The 26,735-nt window shown below is 39.2% G+C and overlaps 1 protein-coding gene across 2 annotated transcripts in view; it reads left to right on the top strand.

Annotated features, from left to right (window-relative positions):
• Window positions 1-26,735, top strand: part of MINDY2 (MINDY lysine 48 deubiquitinase 2) — an 87,166-nt gene that overhangs the window by 38,921 nt on the left and 21,510 nt on the right. For both annotated transcript variants that reach the window (XM_023228596.1, XM_023228597.2), the window contains exons 4-6: window positions 1,649-1,807; window positions 8,874-8,976; window positions 19,100-19,242. In XM_023228596.1, coding sequence (XP_023084364.1) covers window positions 1,649-1,807; window positions 8,874-8,976; window positions 19,100-19,242 — 405 coding nt within the window. The remainder of the gene's footprint in view (window positions 1-1,648; window positions 1,808-8,873; window positions 8,977-19,099; window positions 19,243-26,735) is intronic.

Raw genomic sequence — 26,735 nt, 5'->3', positions numbered from 1 at the left:
AACCACACAATATAAAATATATCCTTTTTTTTTTTTTTTTTTGAGGCGCAGTCTCGCTCTGTCACCCAGGCTGGAGGTGCAGTGGCGCAATCTCGGCTCACTGCAAGCTCCGCCTGCCGGGTTCACACCATTCTCCTGCCTCAGCCTCCTAAGTAGCTGGGACTACAGTTGCCTGCTACCATGCCCAGCTAATTTTTTATATTTTTAGTAGAGATGGGGTTTCACCGTGTTAGCCAAGATGGTCTCGATCTCCTGACCTCGTGATCCACCGGCCTCAGCCTCCCAAAGTGCTGGGATTACAGGTGTGAGCCACCACACCCAGCCACTTTTTCATCTTTAAAACTGAAACTTGCCAGGCATGGTGGCTTATATCTGTAATCCTAGTACTTTGACAGGTTGAGGTGGAGAATCACTTGAGCTCAGAAATTCAAGACCAGCCTGGGTAACATAGTAAGAGCCCATCTCTACAAAATATCAAAAACATTAGCTGGGCATGGTAGCATGTACCTGTAGCCCCAACTACATGGGAGGCTGAGGCGGTAGGATCACTTGAGCCCAGGAGTTTGAGGCTGTGGTGAGCCATGATCACACCACTGCACTCTAGCCTGAGCAACAAAGTGAGACCCTATATCCATCAAACAACTCCCCTTTCCCACTTGCTCCAATCCCCTGGAAACAACCATTCTACTTTCTGTTTTTATGGTTTTGATGACTCTAAATATCTCATATAAGTAGAATCATACAGTATTTTTACTTTTGTGACTGGCTTATTTCACTCAGCAAGATGTCCTCAAGGTTCATCCAGGTTGTAGCATATGACAGGAGTTCCTTCTTTTTTTAAGGCTGAATAATATTCCATTGTATGTATATACCTCATTTTCTGTATTCATTTGTCAGTTGTAACTAAGAATAGATAAAGAATTACGAATAATGTTGCAATGAGCATGGGTATACAAGTATCTCTTCAAGATCCTACTTTCAATTATTTTAGATTCAACAGTAGGAGAGGCCTTCCTCTTTGACTTTAAAAACATTTGACTTTAGACTTTCTGGTCTAAAATAGGTCCTTCATTTCTCCTACTTCCTACAACCTCTTCTTGCTCAGTTTTTCTTACTAATACTTGACATTGTTTTATATATATATACATGTTTATCTCTCTCAATAGAATATTAGTTGCATAAGAGCATGAACTTTGTCTTGTTTTATTTTGTTTTTTTTGAGACTGAGTCTCGCTCAGTTGCCCAGGCTGGAATGCAGTGGCGCAATCTTGGCTCACTGCAACCTCCACCTCCTGGGTTCAAGTGATCCTCCCACCTCAGCCTCCCAAGTAACTGGGACTACAGGCGCATGCCACCACGCCCAGCTAATTTTTATATTTTTAGTGACAGGGTTTCACCATGTTGGCCAGGCTGGTGTCAAACTCCTGACCTCAAGTGATCCGCCCACCTCAGTGTCTGTTTTATTCATTGTTATATCTTTCAAACTCCAATTAGTGCCTGACACATAGTAGATACTCAATAATAAAAATATGTTGAATTGAATTTATTGGATAAAATGGAAAATTAAAAGTAAATATGCTTGTACTTGAATATCTTTTTTGCTCTTGTTTTGATGTTGAATTAGAATTTTCCCCTTTTCTATTTTCAGAATATGAGTGATGCCATGGCAATTCTGCACAAACTACAGACAGGCCTGGATGTAAATGTAAGATTCACTGGTGTTCGAGTGTTTGAATATACACCAGAATGCATAGTATTTGATCTTCTTGATATTCCTTTGTACCATGGGTGGTTAGTAGACCCTCAGGTAAGTCACAGAATTTAAATTATATAAACACAAATGCAGGAAAAATGTATTAATTTGGAAAATTAATCTCAATTTATATTTTTTGTTACTTACTTTTTTTGCACTTTTGCCTGGAATTAGCCAAACTATGAGGTTAAGAGCGCAGTCCTCCAGACTGCTAAGTCTGCCGAAGACCTCTGACCCCAACTGCGGGGAGCTAGGGCCCAACTACAAGGTTAGAGGGAAGAGCTCATAGAAGACCACCCTTACTTCTCACACCAATCACAAGTTCAAAGGTTTCCCAAAACTACCCTCAGGTTCAGTAATTCACCAGAGTGACTGACAGGACTCCCTGAAACCTATTAATACTCACCATTACAGTTTATTACAGGGCAAAGGTACAGGTTAAAATTAGCCAAGGAAAGAGAGATATATGGCAGAATCTCAGAGGGTTCCGACTGTGAAGCTTCCCTTGGATCCTCAGGACATCATACCCTCCTGGAATTGATGTATGACAATATGCATGGAGTGCTGCCAATCCTGGAAGTTCACCCAACCTTCAGTGTTCAGATTTTTTGTTGAGATTTCATTATGTAGGTGTGATTTAATTTATTGCCCATGTAATTGAACCCAGACTCCTACCCTTTCCTCCCTGGAAGCTGAGCTGACACCATGTGGTTCAAGGGATCCATCATTAGTATAAACTGCAGGTGTGGCCCAAGGAGCTCACGATAAATAACACAGTCAGTCCTATTGGTACGGAAATGCCAAGATTTAGAAGTTATTTCATAGGAGCCGGGACAAAGGTCAAACGTCTTTTTGGGCAAGACCGTATTCTTTATTGCATAGCTTTGAAAAGAGATTTTGTATTACCCAAACATTTATTTTAAAAAGGCACTCCCATCTATCCATTCTAGCAATCCAGATTTTGCCCCTTGTCAAGGGTATCAGGGTCCTGGCAGGAAGTAGATGACACACTTAAGGATAACTGTCAGAAGTTTAATGAAGAGACTGTTTACAAAGGTGTGGACAAAGTTAAGGGGAACAAGCAAAGGTTGGTGAAGCATCTTAGACCTAGCAACAGCAGAAAACGATTGCCACTCCTAACTCTGAAGAGACAAGGAGAGGGACTACTTAGAACACAGCAGGATTGATTACTAAAGCACAGAGCTCCTGACCAGGAGATGTGACCTGCAGGAGCGGAATACTACCACCAAGCTATGGCCCGGCAGGGAAAGAGCATAGGTAAAACATTCTCTGACTGCCACTTTCTGGTTTCCTCCAGTAGCTCCCAGTGGCCAAATTCAGCTGATAACTAGAAAGTAAGAATTCCAGTTGCTGCAGTCCATAGAGGTTAGTCTCCCAAATAGAGAAGAAATGGAGAGTTAATTGGAAGGATGAAAGGAAAAAATAATTCTACTATCACATACTAAATTTTTATATAGGTTAGAGTCTTCTCTTTTCCACTGATCTGTTATGTCTATTCCTATACTGTTATAATATTATTTTCACTTACTTAAATATTTTAACATAAGTAAGATTCAAATTTCAAAATAATATTGGTTAATTGTGAACTTTAAAAGAAAAAGACAAAGGAATCATACCAGCCAATGCCTTTCAAATTTATTTTGTTTTATGGTATGAGGTGAGAATTTACCTTTTTTATAAATTAAACTTTTTATTTTGAAGTAATTGTAGATTCACATGCCAGTGTAAGAAATAATAAAGAACAGGCTGGGCGCAGTGGGTCACGCCTGTAATCCCAGTACTTTGGGAGGCCGAGGCGGGTGGATCATGAGGTCAGGAGTTCGAGGCCAGTCTGGCCGAGATGGCAAAACCCCGTGTCTACTAAAAAATACAAAAATTAGCCGGTTGTGGTGGCGGGCACCTGTAATCCTAGCTACTCAGGAGGCTGAGGCAGGAGAATCACTTGAACCCAGGAGGCGAAGTTTGCAGTGAGGCAAGATCGTGCCACTGCGTTCTAGCCTGGGTAACAGAGCAAGACTCTGTCTCAAAAAAAAAAAAACGAAATAATAAAGAACGATCCCTCATACCTTTTACCCAGTTTTCCCCAATGGGAAAATTTAGTAATTTTGCAAAATTTAGTAAAATATCAAAACTAGGAAATTGACATTAATAAAGTCAAAATACGTGGCTGGACACAAAATACATCCTGGAACTTTGGGAGGCCAAGGCAAGAGGATCACTTGAGCCCAGGAGTTCAAGACTAGCCTGGGTAACATGGCAAAACCTTATGTCTACAAAAATTAGCCAGGCATGATAGAACATGCCTGTAGTCCCAGCTATTCAGGGAGCTGAGGTGGAAGGATTACTTGTGCCTAGGAAGTTGAAGCTACAGTGAGCTGTGATCACACCACTGCGTTCCAGCCTGAGAGAAAGAGCGAGACCCTGTCTCAAAATTAATAAATAAGTAAATAAATAAAGTCAAGATACAGAACATTTCTATTAACACAAGAATCCCTCCTGATGCCCTTTTATATCCATACCCACTTCTCTCACACCCATACCCTCTTCTTAACCCCTGACAACCACTAATCTTTCTCCATGTCTATAATTTTGTTATTTCTAGAATATTATATAAGCAAAATAATACAGTGTGTAATCTTTTTGGATTGGCATTTCAGATTCATCATAAGTCTCCAAAGCATCATCCAGATTGTTGCATCTATCAGTAGTTTGTTCCTTTTTATTACTGAGTAGTATTCTATGGCGTGAACACACTGTGGTCTTACTTGTTAAAGAGCATCCGGGCGTTTTCCAGTACCTGGCCATTATGATAAAACTGCTGTAGGCCGGGCCTGGTGGCTCACGCCTGTAATCCCAGCACTTTGGAAGGCTGAGGCGGGTGAATCACTTGAGGCCAGGAGTTCGAGACCAGCCTGGCCAACATGGCGAAACCCTATCTCTACTAAAAATACAAAAATTAGCTGGGTGTCGTCGTGGCGGGTGCCTGTAATCCCAGCTACTCGGGAGGCTGAGGCAGAGAAAATTGCTTGAACCCAGGAGGCAGAGGCTGCAGTGAGCTGAGATCGCGCCACTGCACTCCAGCTTGGGCGACAGAGTGAGACTCTGTCTCAAAAAACAAAAATAAAAAAATAAAAGTCTGACAGTATTAAATGTCGGCAAAGATGTGCAGCATAGAGAAGTCTCGTTCCTTGTGGTGAGAATGGAAATTGACCATTTACTTTGGAAGCCAGTTTAGTTTATCCATTAAAGTTGATGCTAAGCGTTCCTTAAGACCCAGCAGTTAGGCAAGGCATACACTCCTGATGAGTGGAACAGGATAAATGTCCTAGAATTTTTCACAGCAGTATTATTTGCCGTAGTCCCAAACTGAAAACAACTTGAATAGCCATCAAAAGACAAATGAATAACCACATTATGGTATATTCTATGGCATACTATACTACAATGAAAGCAAAACATGTGCATACCACTATATACAACAACCTTACACTATATTTGTTGATTTGGTTTATTATTACTCTAGAATATAAGCTTTATGAAAGTATAAACTATTTTGCTCACCGTTGTGTGTATAGATGCTCTAATGGCACCTTGTATGTTGTAGTATGTAATAGGCATCCAAATAAATTGGATGAATGGAGTTCTGGGGTGGGGGAAGACAAGATCTTACTCTGACACCCAGGCTAGAGTACAGTGGCATGATCATAGCTCACTGCAACATGGGACGACTGGGCTTAAGCAGTCCCGTCTCAGCCTCCTGAGTAGCTGGGTCTACAGGCACACACTCCCATGCCTGTCTAGACTTTTTATTTTTTGTGAAGACAAAGTCTTGCTATGTTGCCAGGGTGGTCTCAAATTCCTGAGCTGAAGCAGTCTTCCCCCACTAGCCTCCTAAAGTTGGGATTATAGACGTGAGCCACCACACCTGGCCTTGAGTGAAATACTAATGTACAGATTCTGGATTCTGCCTATGAATATTTGAAATCTTCTTTATTGCTACGCTAGAGAAATATATTTGATTCTTGTATATTGATCTTTTTTTTTTTTTTTTTTTGAGATGGCATTTTGTTCTTGTTGCCCAGGCTAGAGTGCAGTGGCGTGATCTCGGCTCACTGCAACCTCTACCTCCCGATTTCAAGTGATTCTCCTGTCTCAGCCTCCCAAGTAGCTGGGATTACTGGTGCCCACCACCACGCCTGGCTAATTTTTTGTATTTTTAGTAGAGATGAGGTTTCATCTTGTTGGCCAGGCTGGTCTGGAACTCCCGACCTCAGGTGATCTGCCCGCCTCAGCTTCCCAAAGTGCTGGGATTATAGGCATGAGCCGCCATGCCCAGCCTATTGATCTTGTGTTTATTATTGTAGTTGGGTTTTGGGGGGTTTTGTTTTGTTTTAGAGACAGTGTCTTGCTCCATTGCCCAGGCTGATGTGTAGTAGCATGATCATAGCTCATTGCAGCCTTGAACTCTTGGACTCAAGCAATCCTCTCGCCTCAGCCTCTTGAATAGCTGGGACTATCGACATGCACCACCATGTCCAGCTAATTAAAAAAAAATTTTTTTGTTAAGAGGCTTTGCATGGTGGCTAATACCTGTAATCCCAACATTTTGAAAGACCAAGGTGGGAGAATTGCTTGACCCCAGGAGTTTGAGGCCCACCCAGACAACATAATGAGACTGTCTCTACCAAAAATTTCAAAATTAGCTGAGTGTGGTGGCGTGTGCCTGTAGTCCCAACTATGCAGGAGGCTGAGGTGGAAGGATTGCTTGAGCCCGGGAGGTTGAGGCTGCAGTGGGGTGTGATCACACCACTGCATTCCAACGAGAGTGACACAGTGAGACCCAGATCACACCACTGCACTCCAGTGTGGGTGACACAGCGTGGGAGACAGAGTAAGAAAAAATCTCAAAAAACTATTTTATTTTATTTTTAGAGACAGGAGTTTTGCTGTGTTGCCCAGACTGGTCTTGAACTGCTGGCCTTAAGATATCCTCCTGCCTTAGCTTCCTAAATTGTTTGCGTTACTGGTGTGAGCCACCACAGCCAACTTATTGTAGCTGTATTTTTGTGGATTTCTTAGAATTGAAAATTCAAATTCTTTGAAAAGACTTACTGAAGTTGAGTCACTAATGAAAAGCACTACAAAGTAAAGGTGTTGAGGAAAATAACATCTGAAGAGATTGTGCCCTCAAATTGTTTCTTAAGGGTCTGACTTCTCATTTTACATAAATCCAAGCTGGAACTCATAGATGTTTTTTGTGCAGTCTACATAGAATCTTATCCCAAGGATCCTCTCGCAAAGAAAAGGATTTGTTTGGCTCTGCATCAAAAGATTGATCGTTGAATACATTTTTGTGTTTTAAGTTAATATGAAATGTTTAAGATGTGGACCAGGCACAGTGGCTCACACCTGTAATCCCAGCACTTTGGGAGACTGAGACAGGCAGAGTACTTGAGGTCAGGAGTTCAAGACCATCCTGGCCAACATTGTGAAACCCTGACTCTACTAAAAAATATAAAAATTAGCTGGGCGTGGTGCCAGGTGCCTGTAGTCCCAGCTACTAGGGAGTCTGAGGCAGGAGAATCACTTGAACCTGGGAAGCAGAGGTTGCAGTGAGCCAAGACTGCGCCACCACACTCCACCCTGGCGACAGAGCGAGACTCCATCTAAAAACAAACAAACAAATTAATCAGGTGTGGTGGCGGGTGCCTGTAATCCCTGCTACTCGGGAGGCTGAGGCAGGAGAATCACTTGAACTTGGGAGGTGGAGGTTGAATGAGCCAAGATCACACCTTTGCACTCCAGCCTGGGCAAGAGAATGAGACTCCATCCCCCCCCACCAAAAAAAATGTTTAAGATACCTATGCCTGTAAACATTTTCCACAATTTCCTGCTTTGACGTTTTGAATTAAGTGATTGTCGTCTCAACCAATCATCAGTACCAGTTGTATGAGTTAAGAGTCTTTAGTATTGTAGACTTTTTCATAAACAAGGAAAATAAATTATAGCCTAGAATGGTGGTTCTCAAACTTGCTATGCATCGGAATCACCTGCGCAGTGGAATGAAAACTTAGACAATTGAGAAGCAACTTGAGCCTGAAATTCTTTTACATCTTTTTAATAAGCTCCCCAAGTTTGAAAACCACTGCTGAGTATTGTGCAGATATATGTTGAGACCTGTGGTATTCAAAGAGTAAGTCCTCAAAGTGATCATTTGAATGTAGGAAGAAAACATGAGCCCTCTTATTTTTATTTATATAATTCTAAAATTTGTATTTATTAGGTATATAACTTATTAATACAGCAATGCACGTAAATAATTTATAAATATAAATATATTTTTATGTATGGAAAAGCAACTATATAAGTTGTTTAGACAGTAGAAACTTCTTTTTCTTCTATAGTCAAAGCAAAGTGTAATGGAGAGAAAGTAGAGAAGCCTAATTTTATTTTCCTATAGCTTAAAAGTTTAAATTTACTCTTCTGTTGTACCTCTAAAAACAAAGATTAAATAAGAATCATGAAGCAGATACCATTGCTGATTAACATATATTAGCTTTTCTTCAGGAAAATAACGTTAGTTATCTCTACTCACATCTCCACTATACTTCTCTAGGAAATAAGTAATAAAATGGAATAATTTTATTAATCCTATAAATTAACATATTTAAAGTTGCCTTGCTTTAAATGTGCAACATTTTTTTTTTTAGTTTTAAAAAAAAACTGTTGATTGGTAGTTTATGCTGGGTGAAAAAAAATGGATATTTTCTTATTTTTTTCTCCTGAAATAGTTTATGTTTTATTTTGATCACTTAAATACATGTTTATGACCTTAAGAAATAAAGTTGCATGTAATAATCCTATTTAACCTTTTTTTGCATAATTAAAATAATACAACTGCAGTATTTTTCATAATGTGTCATACTGAGCTGTAAACAAACTTGGAAAGTGTTGGGTGTTGATTTTAGTGCTGATTTTGTTTTTCGTAAATAATAGTTTTATATTTAGTATTAGAATAAAATTATAAAGAATGATATGGCTTTCTTTTGTTTTGTTTCTAATCTTACCATGATTAGTGAGACAGTCATTTGTTTTCTAGATTGATGACATCGTAAAAGCTGTTGGTAACTGCAGCTACAACCAACTAGTGGAGAAGATCATCTCTTGTAAACAGTCAGACAATAGTGAGCTGGTTAGTGAAGGTGGGTGAGTGCTGCTATTTCCTGACTTTTGAAATTCTTGGCAAGATAATTTTTCTAATAATTTAATATCTTTCAAATTTATTAAATAAGACTTCTAAAAAACACATGTCATATTACTTGTATGAATTTTAAGAAGTAACCATTCATAGGCTGGGCATGGTGGCTCTCGCCTGTAATCCCAGCACTTTGAGAGGCCGAGGCAGGTGAATTACCTGAGGACAGGAATTCACGATCAGCCTGGCCAACATGGTGAAATCACGTGTCTACTAAAAATACAACAAAAAATTAGCTGGCCATGGTGGCGTATGCCTATAATCCCAGCTGCTCAGAAGGCTGAGGCAGGAGAATCACTTGAACCCAGGAGGTGGAGGTTGCAGTGAGCCAAGATTGCGCCACTGTACTCCACCCTGAGCAGCAGAGTGACTCTGTATCAAAAAAAAAAAAAGTAATTCTTCATAAAGGTGCCAATGAAAGGTTTTTCTTAGAATTCTTTTTCATTTAACTTGTAAAATCAGGCCTCGATTCTATTAAAAATCTTTGGAATCACTTGCTAACTTTGGTATGGTCATGTACCCAGAGGTTACTGATAATTACTTTTTTAAAAAAGGTTTATTATTTAGGAGTACTGAATGAACTTTATCATTGATCCTGAATACTTCAGTTGACTGAGATGAGTATTATGGTGCTCAAGTACTCTATTTTAGTAGACTACCGCCTTACGTTTCAGTATAATACAATATATTAAAGCCCCATTCGGAATCAGAATATGCCTCTGAAAATCAGTTTTCCTAATCCTTAGCTAACTGGAATTCCTAAATTCATCATCACAAAATCAGTTTAATATTTTTTCAACTGTGTTCCAGTCAATGATGAGAAGTGGAGATTTGAAACAGAATGCTATCAAAAGGCATAGCATGTAAATATACCTTCTTAGTCCCCATTTTACTCTTTCAAAAATACACACAAATACTGAGGCTATAATTCTTCTTTCTATGAAAGGTAAACAAAAAAGAAAGATAAATCATGAGAAGTAGAGCATGAGTTTTAGTCTGTCTCAGACACACAATTATTTTACATAAGATATAATAAAAGTTTATTACAATAATCACATTTTTAAGAATTAAAACTGACGACTACAAGAACATATGAGCATATAAAAGATATGTGCATGAATTCCATCTATATTAATCAGAACCTAACTAATTATATTACTTAATTATCCAGAAGTTTAACACATTTTTGCAAAAGAGGAAAATAATAAGAAAATGCATAGTATTTTAGTTAAGGTTTATCTTAATCTTTTTTTTTTTGGAGATGGAGTTTCACTCTTGTTGCCCAGGCTGGAGTGCAATGGTGCGATCTCAGCTCACTGCAACCTCTACCTCCCAGGTTCAAGCTATTCTCCTGCCTCAGCCTCCCGAGTAGCTGGGATTACAGGCATGCACTAATTTTGTATTTTTCATAGAGATGGGATTTTGTCTTTATCAGGCTGGGAGGTTTATGCTAGTCTTCTACTTACAATAAACATATAAAGATACAGGGGCAGGCTGGACATTGTGGCCCACACTTGTAATCCCAGCACTTTGGGAGGCTGAGGCGGGAGGACTGCTTGAGCCCAGGAGTTTGAGACTAGCCTGGGCAATGTAGCAAGATCCCATTTCTAAAAAATAAAAATAAAAAATTAGCCAGGCACCTGTAGCTCCACGTACTTGGTAGGCTGAGGCTGAAAGATCACTTGAACCCAGGAGGTCAAGGCTGCAGTGAGCCAAGATCATGCCACTACACTCTAGCCTGGGCAACAGAACAGAATCTGTCTTAAAAAAAAAAAAAAAGCAAAAAACATTATACAGTCGTTGATCGTTGATTTCTCTGACAACTCTTTCGTTACAGCATGAGGCAGCAATGTTCAAATTTTAAGAGGGGAAAGAAGCAACAAAAACTGTTAGAAAAGTGTTTTATCTCAATTAACAAAATTCCTTCTCAATGAACTAGAATGTAGGGGGAAAAAACTCTACTCACTAGAAGTTTGCATTCCTATACAAGCTCTCATTACCATAGATATATTACTAAAAAGAAGCTCCTATTTTAAAAATGTCTATCTATGGAATCCTTCTTTTTCAGTAATGTCCAGTATACTAGAGTATGCTATTCAGTAGTACTCGAAGGACCAATAGGATTCAGAAAGTGGTAACAAACAGAATGCTAGCCAAGCAGTAATACTTGGATAAACTGACTTATGGAGTATGAAGTTATGTGAAACACTTTTAACATCTTTCCCAATTATGGCTACAAATACAGTAAGGGTGGGACTTAGTACTACAATAATTAATAAAATGAACAAAAAAGTCAGTCCCTTCATTACTTCTTTTTCCTTAACCTGATGTCACAAATATTATTTTTCTGACATTGATTCCTCAGGATAATGAAAAACTATAGTTATTATATGTGTTATTGATAATTTAGGAAGAACATCATGGTAAAAGCAAAGAAGGAAACCCTCTAAAATGGTATAGAATTTTTAGGGAATATCTACTGGGTATATTTATTGATTACTTCCTTGATATATAAATTTCATAGTGGTGAAATTCTACATGCCAGATTTCCATATTAAAGAATAATTATATGTGTCATTCAGCATAATTAAAAAGCTAAACTAGATATTTGTTCATAAGTAACTATATAAGTAGTTCATTTGAAATAATTACTTAACACTAATGGTTACTTGTATAAGACACTTTAAGAAATCATGGAAAATAAAAGGCAATAATAGACCATAATAGACGTTTTTACTTACTTTTTAGCAGTTAGCTTTCCTTTATCATTTTTCTTCATCATATTATCTTTTTTTTTTTTTTTTTGAGACAGTCTCGCTCTGTCATCCAGGCTGGAGTGCAGTGGCATGATCTCGGATCACTGCAACCTCTGCCTCCTGGATTCAAGCAATTCTCCTGTCTCAGCCTCCCGAGTAGTTGGGACTACAAGCATGTGCCACCATGCCCGACTAATTTTTGTGTTTTTAGTAGAGATGGGGTTTCACCATGTTGGCCAGGCTGGTCTCGAACTCCTGACCTCAGGTGATCTGCCAGCCTCGACCTCCCAAAGTGCTGAGATTACAGGCATAAGCCACCTCAGCCAGCCCATCATATATCATATTATCTTGAGTGGTGTTCAGTTGAAGTAATCTGCTTTCTTTTTCTGTTTAGCCTGCAATTGTAGCTTTCCCCTTAAATCAGTAGAATACCTCAAAGCTGACTTATTTCTAATCTTTATTAAAAAATAAGTTTTGGTCACAGGTGATAACTTTTTAAAAATTCAAACATTTTATTTCCTATCATATTTTATTTCCTATCAAGGTATGGAGAATAAGAAATATATTCACTCAAATTCCTTTTTAAGGAAAAAGAAGTGTTATTTAGCACATAATCAAATAGAGTTAGGTATTCTTTCAACTTGTTTTAGATAACATTCACTTTCCTTGATGCAAATACCTTGTAAGTAAAGGTATAGAACTTTTACTTTACGTAGAATACTTATTTGTAGAATACACTGCTTTTGGGTGTTGATACCTTTTTTATTTTCTACTTCTTTTGCAGTACAATGATGAATAGAAACAATACCTTTTTGAATCTGGTTGTGATGATGCTGATTTTTCATGGCAGCAAAAATCAGCAAGTTTAAAAAAAGCAGAGTACCAGCAGCCAGACTTCACCAGAGCTATTCATTTAATTCCAGATGCTGTCAGGAATGGTTCTTTTTTGTTGTGTGTGTAGTTTTTGTTTGTTTGTTTTGAGAGAGAGTCTTGCTCAGTTGCCCAGGCTGGAGGCTGGAGTACAGTGGTGCAGTCTCGGCTCACTGCAACCTCTGCCTCCCAGGTTTAAGCAGTTCTTCTACCTTAGCCTCCCAAGTAGCTGGGACTGCAGGCTCACGCCACCACGCTGGCTAATTTTTTGTATTTTTAGGTGAGACAGGGCTTCACCATGTTGTCCAGGCTGGTCTCGAACTCCTGACAGCTGATCTGCCAACCTCCTCCCAAAGTGCTGGGATTACAAGTGTGAGCTGCCACACCCGGCCTAGGAATGTTTCTTTAACAATTGTTCCTAGGACAAAAATATGCTTATAAAAATATTTCTAGGATATGTATTCATTTATTAAAATATTTATTGAGCCTTTATTATGTGCCATAAATACTGAACATTATAGTTTGGCTTATTATTTTTATTAAATAATATTGGTTTCCTTTTCTTCTTCAACTTTTATTTTGAAAAATCTCAAACCCATAAAAAATATTATAACGGCACAATGAACATTTATATGCTCTTTACCTAAATTTACCAATTGTTGATATATTGAATGTTTTCTTTTTTTCTGTATTCCTACACACCCAACACATAATCTTTTTTTTTTTTGAGACGGAGTTTTGCTCTTATTGCCCAGGCTAGAGTGCAATGATGCACCCTTGGCTCACCACAACCTCTGCCTCCCACGTTCAAGCGATTCTTCTTCCTCAGCCTCCCGAGTAGCTGAGATTATAGGCATGCACCACCACACCTAGCTAATTTTGTATTTTTAGTAGAGATGGGGTTTCTCCATGTTGGTCAGGCTGGTCTCAAACTCCCAACTTCAGGTGATCTGCCCACCTTGGCCTTCCAAAGTGCTGGGATTACAGGCATGAGCCACTGCACCTAGCCCCACACACTCTCTTTTCCCTAAATCTTGTGAGAATTAATTGCAAATATAGCACTTTGCCCTAAATGCTTCATCATTTGTCTCCTAAGGAATTCTCTTATATAAATTCTATATAATCACGATACAATTTTCTCAAGCAATTTAGCATTGATACAATATTATTTAATATATTGTTCATATTCAGAATTATCCCATTTTCCCAGTAATGCCCCTTACAGCTTTTGATTTTTTTCAATGTAGGCTCCAATTAAGAATCATTTAGTTGTCACATCTCTTTAGTCTTCTGTAATGTAGAATAGTTCTATAACCTTCTTCCTTCCTTCCTCTCTTGCTTCCTTCGTTCCTTCCTTCTTTTCTCCTTTCCTCCCTTGCTTCCTCCCTCCTTTCCTTCCTTGCTTCCTCCCTCCTTTCCTTCCTTTTTTGTCTTTTATGACATTGACTTTTTAAAATAGTCCAGGCCAGTTGTTCCAGTGAATATTCCTCAATTTGGATTCATCTGATTATTTCCTCATTAGTAGATTCAGGTTATATATTTTTGGCAGGGATGCTACATAGGTGACATTATGTCTTTCCCAGTACATCAAATCGGGGGCACATGAGCCTGATTATCTCATTATTGGTGATGTTCAAATATAAGATAATATCTGCCAGGTTTTAATACTGTAAAGATGCCCTTTTCCCTTGGTAGTTAATAAGTCACCTGTGATGTTATTCTTTGAACTGTGTGAATATGCTATTCCTTAATAATCTTTCACCCAGTAGATCTGGCATCCATTGATTCTGGCCTGAATCAATTATTACTGTGGTGGTTATAATTTCTGTTATTCCTTCTATTTATTAGTTGTTATTCTTCTGTAACAGAACAGTTTTCACTTCACTTCCTTCTCCTCCTTCCCCATTAAAAAAAATATATCAGTATAACCTCATGGATTCCTTTTTATTCAGTGTATTATAATCCATTATCATTATTCTTTTTGATGCTTTAATTGTTCTAAATATGATATGGCCAGTGGGATGCCTTCAAGTTGGGTCTTGTATTCTTTTGTATCTCCTCATCTTTCCTTGAGCACTTATTTTTTGGCACAGTAAAATGTTCTGGGCCCCCTACTGCACTCCTGGAATCAAATCATAAGAGTGGACTGGGTGCGGTGGCTCACGCCTGTAATCCCAGCACTTTGGGAGGCCAAGGTAGGTAGATCACCTGAGGTCAGGAGTTTGAGACCAGTCTGGCCAACAGGGTGAGACCCTGTCTCTACTAAAAATACAAACAATTAGCCAGGTGTGCAGTGAGCCGAGATAGCGTCACTGTACTCCAGCCTGGGAACAGAGTGAGATTCCGTCTCAAAAAAAAAAAAAAAAAAAAAATTATATGAGCTTTTATCTTTTCAAGTAAAATCTGGGCATTTGTCATTAAAATAAATTGTTTTGCCCATCCTTTTGAGAAAAAAATACATTAATATAATGTATTTGATCTTTGAAACTTAAATATAGATTAAATTCTTTAAAATTAGATTGTTTAAAGCTGTCACAGTGACAAGTTAAGTTCTGACTAAGCTTAAATTTGAACACAAATGTCAGACAGGACCACATCTAGGCAACATTTTTAAATAAATCAAATTTCCTTCCTTCCTATTTCTACATTCTATTCCTTTTTACCTAATGATAGTACCTGTCTTTCTAACTTCACCATCTCTAAGGCATTCGTTACTTTCATGTTCTCTAATAACTGTCCAGTAATAGAGGAAAACAGTTTAATGAACTAATTTATTATTGAATTTCTTTTTTCTTTTCTTTTTTTTTTTTTTGAGACAGAGTCTCTGTCGCCCAGACTGGAGTGCAGTGGTACAGTCTCAGCTCACTGCAAGCTCCGCCTCCCAGGTTCATGCCATTCTCCTGCCTCAGCCTCCCGAGTAGCTAGGACTACAGGCCCTTGCCACCACGCCCTGCTAATTTTTTTGTATTTTTAATAGAGAAGGGGTTTCACTGTGTAAGCCAGGATGGTCTCGATTTCCTGACTTCATGATCCGCCCATCTCAGCCTCCCAAAGTGCGGGGATTACAGGCGTGAGCCACCGCACCCAGCCTTGAATTTCTGAATATAAGAAATATTTTCAAATATAGTAATCTTCTCAGGAAAATAAGGCTTACATTTATTCTCATGAATAATACTCTATTATCATTATATGAATTTTTTTACCTTTAGTATCATCAATAACAATATCTAACAATAAAATTGAGATTTCATGTGAATGTTGTAAATAAACCATGGATTATTTGAATCAGTAACACCTCTTTGAGCATTATAATGATGCTCTGTTAAGTTTACAGATAAAGAAACCGCTGTGTAACACTTAGAGTTGTTTTCCAAAATTTGTTAAATAGTTGTAAAAAGTTAAAACTAGATTAGCCTTTTCCACTAAAACCACTGTTTAAGAGATGACAGGAGAATTATGAAACATTGTTTTTTCTAGTTCTTAATAAGTTATGCTTTATGGTTTTGTGAGAGATATAATTCAGGTGGCGTTTATAATACTCATCTGCAATAAATTTTAAATTTTTTTTTTTTTTTTTTTTTTTTTGAGACGGAGTCTCGCTCTGTTGCCCACACTGGAGTGCAGTGGCCGGATCTTGGCTCACTGCAAGCTCCACCTCCCGGGTTCACGCCATTCTCCTGCCTCAGCCTCCCGAGTAGCTGGGACTACAGGCGCCCGCCACCACGCCCAGCTAGTTTTTTTGTATTTTTTAGTAGAGACAGAGTTTCACCATGTTAGCCAGGATGGTCTCGATCTCCTGACCTCGTGATCCACCCATCTTGGCCTCCCAAAGTGCTGGGATTACAGGCTTTAGCCACTGCGCCCCGCAAATTTTAAAACTTAATACCCATAATAATTCTCCTGGGTTACAGTCTTCACTTTGCCATAACTAGTTTTATGTCCTTGGGCAAGTTACTTATTCTCTCTGAGCCTATGTCCTATTCTGTAAAAAGAAGTAGCAGAGAAAAACCTTTCTAATGTTGAATTTTTGAATTTCACACTAACATGAAAGTAATGTGCTATATATCTACTGAATTTCTGTATCTTTTTGAGTGGGATCTGTAGAGAGGATATTGTGTGAGTAAGGTATGGAAGGGGCATTTAAAAACATCTTTCTGAAGGGAACATTTAGTAATACAGATATTACAGACAGCAGTGGTGCTTTTCAGCACAAGCATAATGCCTACTTTTTAAATGCTACATAATAGTAAATGCTGTTTTCTAGTGTATATCATAAATGCTATTCATTAGTATATGGTAACTTAGTACTTGGCAAAGTAACAATAGTAATCAGGTGGAGAAAGCTCTTATATCTAAATATATAAACCCAAAAGTTGCAAGTATTCAATGAATTTCTTTTGACTATAGACCTCTTTATAATTTTTGTACTTCTTCTGTCATAACGAAGTCCTTGCAATAGTGTGATAACTATAGTGTGGTAACTTTTTACAACTACTTTGTAGCTTGAAGTACTATGGTTTGACACTAAGGGATGTCCAGGGAGTGAAATAAACCTATGTTATCTGCTTCTGGCCCTACAAGTTTTATTTTAAATTTATTGTTGAAGTGTTAGTTTCATACCACAGATTTATCTTTAGTCCTTATATCTATATCTCTCAGATAACTTATGAAACTTTTTAGGGCATTCCCTTCCCTCCTCTCCCATTGCTTCTGAGACATCTCTCCTTACTCCAAAAGGAAGGAGGAAAAGAAGAAGAGAAATACAAGTTTAAAAAATATGTATACAGTTGATTCTCATTATTTATGGTAGCTATGTTCTATAAAGTTGCTGTGAACACTGAATTAGTGAATGCCGAACCACTGTCCCTATGATAAATATGAGTTAGTTTCCAAGGAGCCTTTGATAACAACATTTTCATCAAGTGATCAATACATAAACTTGTTTTATGTGTGTTTCTGTTAAACACACCTTATTTAATGTATATTGTTGATTAACTAGCATTAAACTCACAGCCAACAGCACTACAGATAGAATATGCCTAATCTGAAAATCCAAAATCCAAAATGCTCCAAAATCTAAACACCAACATGACGCTCAGAGGAAATGCTCATTGGAGCATTTGAGATTTCTCATTTTTAGATTCGGGATGCTCAGCTGATAAGTATAATGCAAATGTTGCAAAATCCAAAAGAATCCAAACCCAAAACACTTCTAGTCTCATGCATTTCAGATAAGTGATACTCAGCCTCTCAACCTGTATAACTCATGCCTGAACGAAACTTATCTAGCACATGTATTTTTTCTGTAAGGCACATCACAGCCTTTGTCTACTGAATACTAGCCAGCACTTTGGCATTATGCTTGGATGCTGTTTGAAACAGCAAAATCACCAACAGAAGGCATAAAAATGTGAAAAACTTGGCACTAAATAGACCATGAAAGGGACACTTGTTTACAGTATGTGAGAGAGCTGAAGCAAGAAGGCAGAATGTTGCCTTGTTTGACTTCAGCTGGGAATGTGCACATTGGACCACTCAGAATTTTCACCGGTCTTCACATGTCCACAAGCAAGCATAAAAATGCTGCAAGTGTTGATTTGGGGGTTCTAAATAAATTTTAGCCGGCAGATGAACTTGCAGATATGAACTTGCAATGAAGATCAATTGTGTATGTGAAGATCAGCTGTGTGCGTGTGTGTGCGTATATATATATGTTTTAAACTATATCCCAGATCACTTCTGCATATTTTATTGTATTTCAAAAACAAAAGCCATAAGATCTATTTCCAAACTTGATACAGCTACATGAGTGGCATATGTTGGAGGAGATTAGAATAAAAATGGCATAAAAAACCATTACAAATGGCATCATTTATCCCACGGCTTTCTCTTCAGCCTTATGCCTACTTGTAGTTTTAAAGCAGGAATTGAGAAGTTTACAATTGAGAATTGAGAAGTTTAAGAATTATCTAGGATTTTTGTAAAATCTTAAGCTACTCAATTTATTAAGACTACTTTTAATGTTAAAACACCTTGCTACTAGGAAGGTAGCTGTTGACTGACATTTTTCTTTCCTACCCATTTTTAAAATTGCCTGACACCTGTCTTTTTATTTGCTTTGATGAGTTTTAGTTTTATTGTGTCTGCTTTTTTACTGCAACCTGCATGAAATCCTTTGTAATAGTAAGTGAGCTATAAGTAAATGCATTTGTTTATAAAAAAGAATTTCACGCAACTATTTCTTTAGGTTAGGAATGTCTGTATACACATATTTCATAGCAAAATTAAAATCACAGCTGTCCAATTTGGAGTCATCATAAAGTAGTAGGGAAAGTATTCTAATGATTGGCCTTTTTCCATACTTGGAACACACTTTAAATAGAAAAAGAATAACTTTAATTTTGAAATTATTCTTCTATCTAATATTATGCATTGGTTCTATAGGCTTTGTAGCTGAGCAGTTTCTAAATAACACAGCCACTCAACTGACATACCATGGATTATGTGAACTAACTTCAACGGTTCAGGAAGGAGAACTTTGTGTGTTCTTTCGGAATAATCATTTTAGCACCATGACCAAATACAAGGTATGATATAGAAATAGCTATTTAATTGTGATTCTAAATCAAAAGAGCTTGATTTAGAGATGTCTTTTGATCTGCTTATAAATAAAAGATTTTAGCATAATATTTCATAACCATCAAATTATGAAGGTAATTATTAAATACAGTACTTTGTAAGGATAGGATGGATTAACAATTGAAGTGTTATCTCAAATACTTTTTGTTTTTTAATTCTCCACTTCTTTTTCACAGATATTTGCAATAAGAAGTATTTTATTATTTTCTTTCTAAGAATAGAAAAAAAAAAGATAAACCCTAGAGATAGAACTAGGATGACTTCTTTTTTTTTTTGAGATGGAATTTTGCTCTTGTCGCCTAGGCTGGAGTGTGATGGCGCGACCTCGGCTCACCGCAACCTCTGCCTCCCGGATTCAAGCAATTCTCCTACCTCAGCTTCCCCAGTAGCTGGGATCACAGGCATATGCACCACCACACCCCACTAATTTTTGTGTATTTTTAGTAGAGACAGGGTTTCTCCATGTTGGTCAGGCTAGTCTCGAACTCCTGACCTCAGGTGATCCGCCCACCTCGGCCTCCCAAAGTGCTGGGATTACAGGCGTGAGCCACGGTGCCCAGGCTTTTTTTTTTTTTCTTTTTTTTTCTTTTTTGAGATGGAGTTTCACTCTTGTTGCCCAGGCTGGAGTACAATGGCATGATTTTGGCTCACTGCAACCTCCACCTTGGGTTCAAGCAATTCTCCTGCCTCAGCCTCCTGAGTAGCTGGGATTACAGGTATGTGCCACCATGCCTGGCTAATTTTGTGTTTTTAGTAAAGACGGGGTTTCTCCATATTGGTCAGGCTGATCTCGAACTCCCGACCTCAGGTGATAACTCGCCTCGGCCTCCCAAAGTGCTGGGATTACAGGCGTGAGCCACCACGCCCGGCCAGAACTAGGATGACATCTAATGATGGAAGTTTATATTTCAGTGCTAAAGGAATTTAGAATAAACCTTTTTATTTATTTAGATGATTTGTCTTTATGATGGTTTGCTATTATTAAAGTTTAATGAATTTGGTGTGACCAAACATTAAATTCTTTAATAATGTGTAGCTTTAAATTCTTCCTATAGTGCCATTTATGGCTCTGTCATTTACTGGTTTACTCTTTTTATCTCTTATAGCCATTCTTTCTGTTGTTAGAACTGTCACTTAGTTCAGAAGTTTGTCACCTTATACCTATTGAAGGTATAGGTTTCTTCAATAGTACAGTGGAATACTGTACTGATGCCGCCAATAATATACTGAAAATGTTCAGTAGCACTTCATGCATGGGGATAAAAATACAAGATATGTTCTATTCACCAATACTTTACTTCAGCCAAAATGGTGTCTATTCACTGATAACCCTCCATCCCATACATACATTAAACCTTCTAATTTCTGCACTTTCCTGCCATATCTCACTCCTTAAGCCCTGTTTAGAAAGCTCTTCTCATTCCTTTTTGCCTGTCCAAATTTTACCCATCCTTTAAGAAACATTTCAAATACTAACTCTTTAGTAAAGCTACTTCTGCTCTCCTCAAACCACTGGTTCTCAACCCAAATTGTATGCTAAAACTGTATGGGAAGCTTTTTTAAAAATGCCAGTCCTCAGAACCTACCACCAACTCCATTAAATGAGAATCTCTGGAGGTGGGATCTGCGCATCATTAATTTTGAGTGCTTTTCAGGTGATTTTAATGTGCAGCTAAGGCAGAGTACAATTGTCTAACCATCATCTAGCTGTTATTGGCTACATCATCTTTTTTAGCCCTTACTGGTTAATACCTAGTTACCAGTTTTCTTTCCATGTGTGTCATTTTTTTTTTCTAAACGAAAGTAGCTTATTAAAGTCGTAAATTACATCTTCATATTTTCTTCAACACTTTAGTCAGTGAATTACACAGAGTAGTGTAAAATAATGATTTGTTTGCCTGTGTAAGAATACCCTTAAAGCCCTCGCTCTCCCTATCTTGGTTATAGCAACAGCTCATTTGTATAACTTCAACATTTTAGCTAGATGTATGTCAGATATGGGCCCAGAGTCATCCATACTCCTCAGAAATCTGAGGCCAAAGGACATAAGGATCAGATTTATTGCTACATGGGAAATACTGCTAAATCATTTTATTTCTTACTTAACCTGACCTTTCAAGTCTAGGATTTATTCATTTATTTAACAAATATTTATTGAGCATGTATCATGTCTGGGTGCTCACTAGTAGTAGGAATACAGCCATGAGCAAGGCGGCTATGGTGTCTGCCTATTAAGGACCTCCTAGTTTGACAAGGGGCAGATATTAAATAATTACACAAATAATTGTTAATTTATTTCTACTGAGATACATTTTGTTAAGGATACCTATATCAGGATTTATAACTTAGTTGCTTTTATCAGGACTTATAACTTAGGGAGTGTCAGGAAAGATATATTTGAGAAGGTCACATTTAAAATGATGCCTGAGGCTGGGCGCGGTGGCTCATGCCTGTAATTCCAGCAGTTTAGGAGACTGAGGCGGGTGGATCACCTGAGGTCAGGAGTTCAAGACCAGCCTAGCCAACATGGTGAAACCCCGTCTCTACTAAAAATACAAAAATTAGCTGAGCATGGTAGTGGGCGCCTGTAATCCCAGCTACCTGGGAGGCTGAGGCAGGAGAATTGCTTGAACCTGAGAGGCGGAGGTTGCGGTGAACTGAGAACATGCTGTTGCACTCCAGCCTAGGTGACAAGAGCAAAACTCTGTCTCAATAAATTAATTCATTAAATAAAAATAAAATGATACCTAAAAAGTGAATCTTCTAGTTTAATCAGTTGGCCAAAAAGGAGTAACTAAGCAGATAGAGCATGTATGCAGAGGCCCTGAGGAAGGAAAGAGCTTGACTCCTGAGGAATTAAAAGAAAGTCAGTGTACCTGAAGCATAGCAAATAAAAGGAATGAAGAAAGGCGAAATAGATAGCCAGGGACTAGATCTTGTAAAGTGTTGGGTTTTAAAATTTTTTTTTTAATTTATTTTTGAGATGGGGTCTTGCTCTGTCACCCAGTCTGCAGTGCAGTGGCGCAATCTCGGCTCACTACAAGCTCCACCTCCTGGGTTCATGCCATTCTCCTGCCTCAGCCTCCCAAGTAGCTGGGACTACAGGCGCCCACTACCACACCCCAGCTAATTTTTTTGTATTTTTAGTAGAGGTTTCACTGTCAGCCAGGATGGTCTTGATCTCCTGACCTTGTGATCCTCCCGCCTTGGCCTCCCAAAGTGCTGGGATTACAGGCGTGAGCCACCGTGCCTGGCCTATTGCATCTCAAACTTAACTATAATTCTTTTTTATTTTTATTTTTGAGACAGGGTAGGGTCTCGGCTACTATAATTCTTAATATCTAAAATCTAGTCCATATTCAAATTTGCCACTTGTCCCCAAAATAGTTTTATGGATGATTTGTTCGAACCAGGATCTAATCAAAGACCATGCATTGCATTTGATAGAGTAACTCCATTTTAATATGATCCAAATCTTGTTTTCTCCAGGGATCCTATGGGCATTTGGGCGATTATTTATGCTCCATTACACTTCTCGGTTCTATTTCCTTTATTCCTGTTGTACCAGCTTTCCAATCCTCAGTCTTTAGATAAGACACTGCTTTACTTCTGACAGAGTACCCAGTGAGTGCTGTTTTTTTTTGTTTTCTTTTGTTTTGTTTTATCTGAAACAGGGTCTTGCTCTGTCGCCCAGGCTTGAGTGCGCTGGTGCAATCTCAGATCACTGCAACCTCTGCCTCCTGGGTTCAAGCGATCCTCATGGCTTAGCCTCCCAAGCAGCTGGGACTACAGGTGTACACCATCACACCTGGCAAATTAAAAATTTTTTCTTAGAGACAGGATGATCCCTATGTTGTCCAAACTGGTGTGGAGCTCCTGGGCTCAAGCAGTCTGCCCACCTCAGCCTCCCAGAGTGTTGGGATTACAGGTGGGAGCCACTGCACCCAGACATGAGTGCATTCTTTATAAGGGTCAAAATTATGTCTTCTTCATTGACCCAGTGACAGATTACCTGATTACAACAATCTATAACACTTTGCCTGTTGGTATAGAATAGAACCCCTAAAGGAATACTTTAAAATTACTAAATAAGTGCCAAATAAAATTTAGGGAAGGAGTTCTTCCCGCATGGTGTCCATTTGCTTATTAAGGGAGTAAGGCAGAGAGAGGATTTTGCCTTTGTTCTATTAAGGCTGTTCAGCATTAAGACTATTACTCTGTCCTACTAATTCCTGAGTTGTTTGTAGCTCTTTATAAACTTGAGCCCCAGAGAAAGTGTAATTTAGTAAGGACACAAATAATAATTTTTTAAAATAGAGGCTGGGCAAGGTAGCTCATGCATGTAATCCTAGCACTTTGGGAGGCCAAGGCTGGACAGTCGCTTGAGACCCAGAGTTCAAAGCCAGCCTGGACAACATAGGAAGACCCCATCTCTACAAATAATTTTGAAAAGTAAGCCAGTGTGGTGGTATGTGCCTATAGACCCAGTTACTCGGTGGCTGAGGTGGGAGGATCACTTGAGTCCTGAGCCCAGGAGGGTGAGACTGCAGTGAGCCATGATGGCACCAAAAAAAAAAAAAAAGGAAACCTGTTTTAGACAAACTATGACTACTTTTAAAGCTACATCCTCCATATCTTCCTACTGCCTTGTAGCATTTCACTTTTGAGGAACTCTGAGTTTTTAGGGACATCTTATGCTTTTATATTTAATGACTAGCCAGGCTCACACATGTGTTCACAGTACTTTGAGAGGCTGAGGTGGGAAGATTGCTTGAGCCCAGTAGTTAGAGACTAGCATTGACAATGAAGTGAGACCTTGTCTCTACAAAAAACTTTTAAAAAGTTAAAAAAAAAAACGGCATGGTGGTGTGTGCCCATAATCCCAGCTCTTTGGGAGGCTGAGATGGGAGGATTATTTGAGTCCAGGAGATTGAAGCTACAGTGAACTGTGATTGTGCCACACTGCACTCCAGCCTGGATGACAGAGCAAGACCTTGTTTCAAAAAAAAAGGAAAAATTATATTTAATGGTCACTGTGTTTTCCATCTTTCTACTCCTGTGAACTCTTTCTCTTTGGAACATCTGTCATATAAATACATTTCATCCCACAGAATTCAAGATATACTTTCAGGCCAGGCGTGGTGGTTCACGCCTGTAATCCCAGCACTTTAGGAGGCCAAGGCAGGTGGATCACTTGAGGTCAGGACTTTGAGACCAGCCTGGCCAACGTGGTGAAACCCCATCTCTTCAAAAAATACAAAAATTAGCTGGGTGTGATGGTGCATGCCTGTAATGCCAGCTACTTAGGAGGCTGAGACAGGAGAATTGCTTGAATCCAGGAGGCAGAGGTTGCAGTGAGCCGAGATCATGCCACTGCACTCCAGCCTGGGTGACAGAGCAAGACTCCATCTCAAAAAAAACAAAAAAGATATGCTTTCAACAAACAAATTTAACATCTAGATAGAATGCTTTACCTCAGTGGTGTTTACACCTAGGGGCTTATAATAATAAATTGCCAGTCTATAATAAACTGGCAGTCAGACATAAATATCTATACTTCTATTATTTTGTTAGTGGGGCTACTTTTTAGGGATTTTTTTTTTAAGATGGAGTCTCACTCTGTTGCCCGGACTGGAGTGTAGTGGCGCAATCTCAGCTCACTGCAACCTCCACCTCTTAGGTTCAAGCGATTCTCCTGCCTCAGCCTCCTAAGTAGTTGTGATTACAGGCAGGTACCACCACTCCCGGCTTATTTTTTTTTAGTAGAGATGGGTTGCACCATGTTGTCCAGACTTGTCTCAAATGCCTGACTTCAAGTGATCTGCCCACCTTGACCTCCCAAAGTGCTGGGATTACAGGTGTGAGCCACTGAGCCTGGCCTAATTTTTATTATGACTTTTCAGAGAGGATCTTTATGCTTCCAGGTATTCATGATTATATTATATCATTATCAAGACCTAGGCCAACGGGGGAAAGTCCATAATGGCAGGACAAAAATGATTACCCAGGAAGGGTAACCTCCAGTTTCTTTACTGGTTGTACCAATTTCCATAGGAATTTACTAAACCCTATTTATGAAAAGGTTTTTTAAATATTTATTTATTTAATTAATTTTTTTTAGTGTGTGTTAAAATCTTTTGTCATCCAAAGTCTCTTGGAATTCTAGAGATGTTTGAGCTGTGGGTTTTTCTTTGACAAGAGGGTAAGGGAGGTATACATGCTTTCTAGTTATGAATGGTATTGTTTAGTATTACATCTCTGTTCTAACTCCCATCTCAAGGTATTGGATAGAAGCAGAGCAACTTCTCTGTTAAGTTAGACTCTTTTCTTGTGGGTGGTTTTTTTTTTTTTTTTAGATGGAGTCTCACTCTGTTGTCCAGGCTGGAGTGCAGTGGCACAATCTTGGCTCACTGCAACCTCCACCTCCCCAGTTCAAGTGATTCTCCTGCCTCAGACCCCCGAGTAGCTGGGATCACAGGCGCCTGCCACCACATCCAGCTAATTTTTGTATTTTTAGTAGGGACGGGGTTTCACCATGTTGGCCAGGCTGGTCTCAAACTCTTTTTTTTTTTTGAGACGGAGTCTGGCTCTGTCACCCAGGCTGGAATGCAGTGGTCGGATCTCAGCTCACTGCAAGCTCCGCCTCCAGGGTTCACGCCATTCTCCTGCCTCAGCCTCTCGGGTAGCTGGGACTACAGGCGCCGCCACCTCGCCCGGCTAGTTTTTTGTATTTTTTAGTTGAGACGGGGTTTCACCGTGTTAGCCAGGATGGTCTCGATCTCCTGACCTCGTGATCCGCCCGTCTCAGCCTCCCAAAGTGCTGGGATTACAGGCTTGAGCCACCGCGCCCGGCAAAAAAAGACCTCCATCTTCTTTTTTTTTTTTTTTTTTTTGAGACGGAGTCTTGCTCTGTCGCCCGGGCTCGAGTGCAGTGACCGGATCTCAGCTCACTGCAAGCTCCGCTTCCCAGGTTCACGCCATTCTCCTGCCTCAGCCTCCCGAGTAGCTGGGACTATAGGCGCCCGCCACCTCGCCGGGCTAGTTTCTTGTATTTTTTAGTAGAGACGGGGTTTCACCATGTTAGCCAGGATGGTCTCGATCTCCTGACCTCGTGATCTGCCCGTCTCGGCCTCCCAGAGTGCTGGGATTACAGGCTTGAGCCACCGCGCCTGGCCTCAAACTCTTGACCTCAGGCAATCCACCCACCTTGGCCTCCCAAAGTGCTGGGATTACAGGTGTGAGCCACCACACCCTGCCTAGGGTTAGGCTTTTTGGTGACCCTCTATACACCAAAGTGGTGTTTAGAGGACCACCAGGTGGTGTTTCAATACACCAAACCATTGAAAAGTATGTAAATGTTTCTAAAACCTATACCTGGACAAAGTATTCCCTGTTTATTTGTGATTTCATCTTCATCTGTTTGTTTATTTTTACCACAGTT

This window comes from Piliocolobus tephrosceles, chromosome 6 (genome assembly GCF_002776525.5).
Source record: "Piliocolobus tephrosceles isolate RC106 chromosome 6, ASM277652v3, whole genome shotgun sequence".
NCBI lineage: Eukaryota > Metazoa > Chordata > Mammalia > Primates > Cercopithecidae > Piliocolobus > Piliocolobus tephrosceles.
Note: the sequence above shows the minus strand (reverse complement) of the source record. Positions and strands in the feature narration are given on the sequence as shown.